Raw genomic sequence first — 8,227 nt, forward strand, 5'->3', positions numbered from 1 at the left:
GAGCAGGGCCCTCATTCCTCCTGGTATCTGTTTTGAACTGTGATTTCTGTTATGCTGTAATGTCTATTGTCTGCACAAGTCCCCTCTATAATTTGTAAAGCGCTGCGGAAATAATAATAATAACAACAATAATAATAATATTGACTACAGGTTTAATCTGATTTAGATGGGGCATTGGACTGATGGGGCCAAGCTACCCAAAGCAAGAGAAAAATAAATAAATAAGCCACACCACACAACTTTCCTACTTGATAATGGGAAACACATCAAAAGTGCTTACCATTAGAGATGAGCGAATTTGTTTGGAAAGGATTGCAGAATTTGAATTTTCCATATTTGTGCTGCATTGGCACCCTATGTGTGCCAAATTTAATGTCTGAAGATCGTGTCCGAATATATTCGGTCATTTCAACTCTTAATGACTCCAATGACGTTCCGCAAACATTGCAAAATAAATATTCGCTGCCAATCTCAATCCGAACTTTCAAAAATTCACTCAACTCTACATACCATAGACTACGGTGCCAGACAAGGCCGAAGCGTCAATCAAGGAACCAAGAGGGCAACCATGAACACTTACTGCTGTAAAATGAACGGATACCAGTCTGATAGCGTTTACTGGACGCACGTGAGCTCAGCCGACACTTACTACACCACTCACTGGGCAGCAGTACTGGATCCCTCTATAATTTAGTCCATTCACAATAGATGAGGGAACAGGAACCTGACAGCATCAAGTGCCAATATTTAGCTTGAGAAGTCTTAAAGAACCACCAAAAGCATTACACCAAATCCAAATTGTTACCAACACCACGGTATAATAGCAGCCTGACAGATAGTATGTGCATTTAAAAAAAAAAAAAAAAAAAAAAATGCTATTTCTTTCATCCGTATATCACTTGACCTATACGCTACAGAATTGCTGTATATACACTGAAGATCCCAGTCTCCTGTGAATTTCACTATACAGCTCTGGCAAAAATTAAAGGGAACCTGTCACCCCGTTTTTTTGAAGAGGAGCTAAAAATAGCGTTAAATAGGGGCAGAGCTGGGCGTTACATTAGTGTCTTTGTGTGCCTTTATAACCTACCTAAGCTGCCGAAATACCTTTGTAAAGTCGCCGTTTTCTGTCACTCACGCTGGTCTGGTCCTATGGGCGTGGTGACAGCGCTGTTTCTCCCCCAGAATCCTGCTCATCATTACGTTGGTGGCGTAGTGGTGTGCGCATGTCCAAAGCGAAGATCCACTGCCCAGGAGGTTCAAAACAGCGCAGTCTTCGCTATTCGCAGTTTACCGGTGGGCGCGGCCATCTTTCCTGTGGCCACGCGTGCGCAGATGGAGCGCTCTGCTGCCTGGGGCTTCAGGAAAATGGCCGCCACGCTCTCCATCTGCGCATGCGCGGAATCCCGCGGCCATTTTCCAGAAGCCCCGGGCAGCAGAGTGCTCCATCTGCGCACGCGCGGCCACAGGAAAGATGGCCACGCCCACCGGTAAACGGCGAATAGCGAAGACTGCGCTGTTTTGAATCTCCTGGGCAGTGGATCTTCGCTTTGGACATGCGCACACCACTACGCCACCAAAGTAATGATGAGCAGGATTCTGGGGGAGAAACAGAGCTGTCACCACACCCATATGACCAGACCAGCATGAGTGACAGCAGAAAACGGCGATTTTTTGAAATCCCGTGTCCACTATGCGTGGAAACCCGCACGCGGCGGGCCTGCGACTCCGGACATGCTGCGCATCTTTTAAGATCGCAGCATGTCCGTACACCTTGCGGGGACGCAGCGTCCCCGCAAGGCATAACACAGGGCCCTATGGGAGGGGGGGGGACGATGATCCCGGATGTGTACAGTTAACACATTCGGCATCCTCGCGTCCAAAAAGGGGGCGGGGCTTAGCGCCGAGCGGCTTCGCCGCTCCGGCGATACCGCTGGCCATCCTGAACGTGGACACGCAGCCTTAAATTCCTACCAGAGTACACCTCATTCTACTTAAAGGGAACCTATCACCCCGTTTTTTAAAGATTAGATAAAAATAGTGTGAAATAGGGGCAGAGCTGGGCTTTACATTAGTGCCTTTTTGGTGACTTTATTCCCCAGTTAGGCTGCCGAAATACCTTTGTGAAGTGGCCGTTTTGTCCTGTCACTCAAGTTGGTCAGGTCGGATGGGCGTGGTTAAATAGCGGTTCCTCCCCCTTGCTTCTCGGCGTGTCTTTCGTAAACGCGATCTGTGAATGGCACAGATCGCGCTTTTTCTTAGCAGTTGCGCAGTGAATTTGCCTCCGGCGCCTGCGCATTATGTTTTTCCCAACTGTGGGCATAGCATATTTTATATCATTGCGCATGCGCGGGTCGTAACTTTAGCCTTGGTGCCCCGGAAGTGATCATATGGGCATAGTGTTTATCTGGATGCCGGTAAAAAATGATAGATAGAACGATAGGCAGGCGAGCGATTGGCACCAAACTTACGCTCGCAGTTCGGGCTGAGAAAAAATTACCGGCATCCAGATAAACACTATGCCCATATGATCACTTCCGGGGCACCAAGGCTAAAGTTACGACCCGCGCATGCGCAATGATATAAAATATGCTATGCCCACAGTTGGGAAAAACATAATGCGCAGGCGCCGGAGGCAAATTCACTGTGCAACTGCTAAGAAAAAGCGCGATCTGTGCCATTCACAGATCGCGTTTACGAAAGACACGCCGAGAAGCAGGGGGGGGAGGAACCGCTATTTAACCACGCCCATCCGACCTGACCAACTTGAGTGACAGGACAAAACGGACACTTCACAAAGGTATTTCGGCAGCCTAACTGGGGAATAAAGTCACCAAAAAGGCACTAATGTAAAGCCCAGCTCTGCCCCTATTTCACACTATTTTTATCTAATCTTTAAAAAACGGGGTGATCGGTTCCCTTTAATGTGCTTCTGATTAGGTGATCACCTGAACCAAATCTTATTTAACAAAGGAAAGAATAAAAATCACTTGTGGTGTTCACAATCCTCTTGCATTAGGACAAGCTGGATGGCAAAAGAAGCGCTAGTAATATTCCAAAATAATAGGAATGAAAAAACAACTTTTAACCATGCCAAAGGAGTTGAAAAGAAAAGTCTTGAGTGAGGAAAAGAAGGGCTCAATTCTGGCTTTACTAGCAGAGGGATACAGTGCGCATCATGTTGCCTCCATCCTTAAAATTTCTAAGACGGCTGTCCATTACAACAATCTCAAGCAGCTGACATTGGGGGCAACAAACCTACAGACTGGCAGACGGTGAAAACGACTGTCCACTGACTGGGATGACGTCATCTTATTCAAACGTCACTCAGCAGCCGCAGGATTACATCAAGTGACCTACAAAAGGAATGGCAGCTGGGGTGAAGTGCACGGCAAGAACAGTTCTTATCAGGCTCCTAGAGGCAGTGCTCAAGTCATGTAAAGCTAGAAAAAAAAGCTATTCATCAATGAGAAGCAAAGGAAAGCCAGCCTGAAGTTTGCCAAAGACCATAAGGATTGGACCATAGAGGACTGGAGTAAGGTAATCTTCACTGATGAGTCTAATTTTCAGCTTTGCCCAACACCTGGTCATCTAATGGTTAGATGGAGACCTGGAAAGGCGTACAAGCCACAGAGTCTTGAACTTACTGTAAAATTTGGTGGAGGATCGGTGATCTGGGGATGCTTCAGCAAGATTAGAATTGGGCAGGTTGTTCTTTGTGAAGGACGTATGAATCAAGCCGCACACAAAGTTATCCTGGAAAAACAGTTGATTCCTTCTGCTCAGGCAATGTTGCTCAACTCTGAGGACTGTTTTTTTCCCAGCAGGACAATGCGTCATGCCACACAGCTAGGTCAGTCAATATGTGGATGAAGGACCACCACATAAAAACCCTGTCATGACCAGCCCAATCTCCAGACCTGAACCCCATTGATAACCTCAGGAATGTAATCAAGAGCAAGATGGATAGATACAAGCCATCAAACAAAGAAGAATTGCTTAGAGTTTTCTACCAGGAGTGGATAAGGTCACCCAAAAGCAGTGTGAAAGACTGGTGGAAACCATGCCAAGACGCATGAAAGCTGCAATTAACAATCTTGGTTATTCCACAAAATATTGATTCCTGAACTCTTCCCAAGTTAAACACATTAGTATTGTTGTTCCTAAATGATTATGAACTTCTTTTCTTAGCATTATTTGAGGTCTGAAAGCACTGGGTTTGTTATTTTGACAATTTCTCATTTTCTGATAAATACAAAATTTATTTTTTGGAATTTCAGAGACTTGTTGTCAGTAGTTTATAGAATAAAAGAACAATTTACATTTCACTCAAAATTCTACCTATAAAGAGAAAAATCAGACAAACTGAACATTTTTGCAGTGGTCTCTTAATTTTTGCCAGAGCTGTAAAGGAGAACTGCAAAGATTGGGCATAACTGCTGCACCAGGCATTCAAATTATATAAAATAGATCATAATAAGTTTAGATACATACACACTTAAAACCATTTATGGTACTATTCCCTATGACTAATCTTACTTCCTGTGTTAGTACCGTGAGGCCCAGACTGTCAAGGCAACACAAACCAGTCTGCGCGGTGGAGTTCACGGTGAAGGGGCAAGGGGAACTTCATTCTTAGTTGGCGTTTTGAAATAGAGAAGTGACTTTCCACAGTGTTGAGCTTGGTGTGACTCACAGTCAGCCTCCGCTACCTAGCCTGCAGGACAGTGGGAAACCTTCTGTACCCATTTGGAGCTAGCAAAGTGGTCATGTAATGGCAAGTCACGGTGAGAATGGGAACTAAGCTTCATTATGAAGTGGTAGCTACAGCTCCACTCTCACAGATGCAATCCACACAACTTGCAATCAATAGCATCTTCATACATTTCCATGGTGGAGAAGCTGTTCACCACGTTGGCTGTAGCAGTAGAAAAGCAATTCACTAGTGGACTCAAGCATCAAGAATCATGGAGGGAAAACATCTCAGGAGAATGGTTGGGCAAGATTCATTTTGGTGAAGGAGTGTGTGTGTGTGTGTGTGTGTGTGTGTGTGTGTGTGTGTGTGTGTTTAGTGCAAAACCCCCAGTTCTTGAGGTCAATACTAAATCATGTGGTGTGTCACAACATGGATTGGGAAACTTCTAAATATTATAATTCCTATCCTAAATGAAAACTGAGGCGAATGATGGCAGTTGAGGTTCTCAAGCACAGCTGGTGGCCAGGAGCACCATTGTAGAGGAGGAAATAAGGGTCACACAGTGCTATACCAACACTTTCTTTCCATTCTTAGGAGTTGGTGAGGGTCCCACAGGGCAGAACCCACTGATCATAATTATAAATGGTTATACAGTTCGTACGTTTGAGTATTTTCTGGGTTAAAAGCAAAGTAGCTGGTAAAGAATATAGGGGACGCTACTATAATAGAAAATAAAGTCTCAAGATGAAGAGTTTTCCTTTAAGATCTCGGACAAATCAAACTGTAACCTCATCCAGGCGAGGGATTCACTGTGCACAAAGCCCCTGGCGTATCTCATGACTGGAGAGCCTTCTCACCACTACGACCCACCATGCTGAACCAATGCCAGATTACACTGCCGCTTAGGGAAAAGCTGATTTATGGGCACTGATCATAGGCAGAGACCTTAAAGGGAAGCAGTCACAACAGGTAAAGCCATGTTAATGGCAGCTTAACATTAGGATGGAGCCCGGCCCCTATACTGAAAGTGCTGAAGGAACGCTGTAGGGAGGGCCAGAAGCCCTCTACATACTGATAAAGTCAGGACACTCGCTTGTAGCAGCTGCTGTGAAAAGTGATTTTCCAAGCGAGTTATTAATTTATCTAATTCCTATACCTTTTAAAAAGGACCAGACGAGAAAAAAAAAATATATATTTTCATGTCCTTATGTGCAAGACCATAGAGTTCAGAGAGGGTGTACCTAGTCCACATTCACCAGTGACCTCAGACAACCCTGGCCTGAAGAATGCTCAGCCCTGTGCACACCTGCAGTCAGCCAGCTGCCAATAGTGTACAGGTCTGGAAGATGAGAGAGCGGAGATCCCCTTACAGAACATCCCCCAGAGCAGAAAGGCCCATCACAGATCTGGACAAAAAGCAGAGTATTGCTAAAAAGTTGAAGTGAATATAAACCCTAGATGGCCATATTCTCATACCAGGCAGTGTCCCGCACAGACACCCCTGTGCCACCCGCGGTCTCGGTTTACCAGTACTGCCCGTCAGAGACCTGTGGGCGGCCACTGGAGACTGTGCCCTGCGTTGGCAGACACTAGAGGAGGGTACTTTTTTTTTCCTTTAAAACACACACCAAAAAACCTTAAGTTAAGGTTAAGACCTGCGCCTACACCTCACCCTGTGAGAAGCCGCCATTCATTCCTGCAGGTCTAATCTAATCAATTATACCACTGTCTGCTTGGTCAAAATGTACACATCTACGAGTGATTGAAGAGGAGGGGAGACCAAAAAGACTTTCGCCCAAAGCCACATCTGTGTATTTAAATATGTGACGGTCATTAATCCCTGTAGAAAAGGTTTTTTTGGCAAATGCAATCAGTTGTAATGACCACGGACAGGTCACTTGGAGTTTAATATATTAATTCAATTTATATGGGTCAAACTAAAGTTAAAGCAAATTCATATTTTCCCCAGTTCCAGATTGTTATAGTGCAGAGTTCCAGCTGATTAACCCACTATATTGGGATAATCAAGGTAGAAAGACGCAGACATGCAGCACACCCCACAAAGATGTTTAGCCGATGGGACAGTATAAGAGGACCGGACATAAGTGGGCCAGGCGTAGAGGGAGCGCCCCCCCCCCCCCCCCCCGTGTCCCCCATACACAGATTGGGGGCAGGAGTATTGGGGCCAGGCGTAGAGGGAGCGCCCCCCCGTGTCCACCATACACAGAGGGGGGGGGGCAGGAGTAGAGGGAGCGCCCCCCCGTGTCCCCCATACACAGAGGGGGGGGGGGGCAGGAGTAGAGGGAGCGCCCCCCCGTGTCCACCATACACAGAGGGGGGGGGGGGCAGGAGTAGAGGGAGCGCCCCCCCGTGTCCCCCATACACAGAGGGGGGGGGGGCAGGAGTAGAGGGAGCGCCCCCCCGTGTCCACCATACACAGAGGGGGGGGGGGCAGGAGTAGAGGGAGCGCCCCCCCGTGTCCCCCATACACAGAGGGGGGGGGGCAGGAGTAGAGGGAGCGCCCCCCCCGCCTTGGCGTATATAGTGGGGGTCCCGGTACATAGTGCACCATGAACACTGTGGCACAGACGTGGCCTGGCATAACGTACCTGGTCAGCCCCGAACGGAGTGATGTTGGCCTTGACAGCGCCCACCCCCAGCGCCACGACCACCAGTCCGATGAATAAGGCGGTGCCGCAGTACCGGGGCGTCTGGTCGTGGCACGGGATGTGGGAGCCGTTCTCGGTGCCATTGGGGGTCGTGCAGTTCTCCACCGTAACCATGGAGATGTCCCCGCAGAAGGCCGGCCGGGTGCCGGGGTAGGTGATCAGCGGGAAGAGCAGCATGCCCAGCAGGTACAGCACCATGCTGAGCAGGATGGTACAGAAGCGGCCGATCAGGGCGTCCGCCAGCCACCCGGCGAACGGGGACACCAGGTAGGTGATGCCCATGAACAGCAGCAGCGCCTCGCTGGCCTGGGTGCCCTCCCAGTTGTACAGGGATCCATTGAGGAACAGCACCAGGTTGGATGTGATGCCATAGAAGGCCACTCTCTCCAGCATCTCGGAGAGCAGCACCGCAGCACAGGCCAGCCGGCGGCCGGAGAACACCGAGCCCAGGACAGGCGGAGGGCTGCCCAGCAGGGGGCTCCGCTCATTAGAGTCTTCCATGGCCAGCACTGCGCTTCATGGACCGGGCGCCCCAAACAGCTCCACACTCACACACAGGAAGTGTGCGGCGCCCACGTCACGAAGTAGCCACAACCCCGCCTACTTCTTAATTAATTCTCCAATCATAGCACTAGCTCCTCCCACCTGTCGCATGACTGCTCTCTACGCTCCCTATACACGCGCACTCGTGACTGCAGCCACGCCCCTCCCATCACAGTGCTGAAATGCAATTGGCTGAGGTCGCTGTTGCCCTCTCTCTGTGAGGCCGCTCATTGGTTGTTAGCAGTGGAAGTCATGTGATGTTATTAGGCTGAGCCTTATAACGTACACAAGAGATCACGTGACTGAGGACCAGGTGTGC

General features: G+C 48.5%; 1 protein-coding gene across 1 annotated transcript in view; it reads right to left on the reverse strand.

Moving 5' to 3' along the window:
* SLC15A4 (solute carrier family 15 member 4) overlaps positions 1 to 7,981 on the reverse strand; it is a 38,310-nt gene extending 30,329 nt beyond the window's left edge. Inside the window, exon 1 of the mRNA XM_077293270.1 lies at positions 7,306 to 7,981. Within this exon, the coding sequence (XP_077149385.1) occupies positions 7,306 to 7,866 (561 nt within the window). The 5' untranslated portion in view covers positions 7,867 to 7,981. The remainder of the gene's footprint in view (positions 1 to 7,305) is intronic.
* Positions 7,982 to 8,227: the final 246 nt, after the last annotated feature.

The sequence above is a fragment of the Ranitomeya variabilis genome, chromosome 1 (assembly GCF_051348905.1).
Source record: "Ranitomeya variabilis isolate aRanVar5 chromosome 1, aRanVar5.hap1, whole genome shotgun sequence".
Taxonomy (NCBI): Eukaryota; Metazoa; Chordata; class Amphibia; order Anura; family Dendrobatidae; genus Ranitomeya; species Ranitomeya variabilis.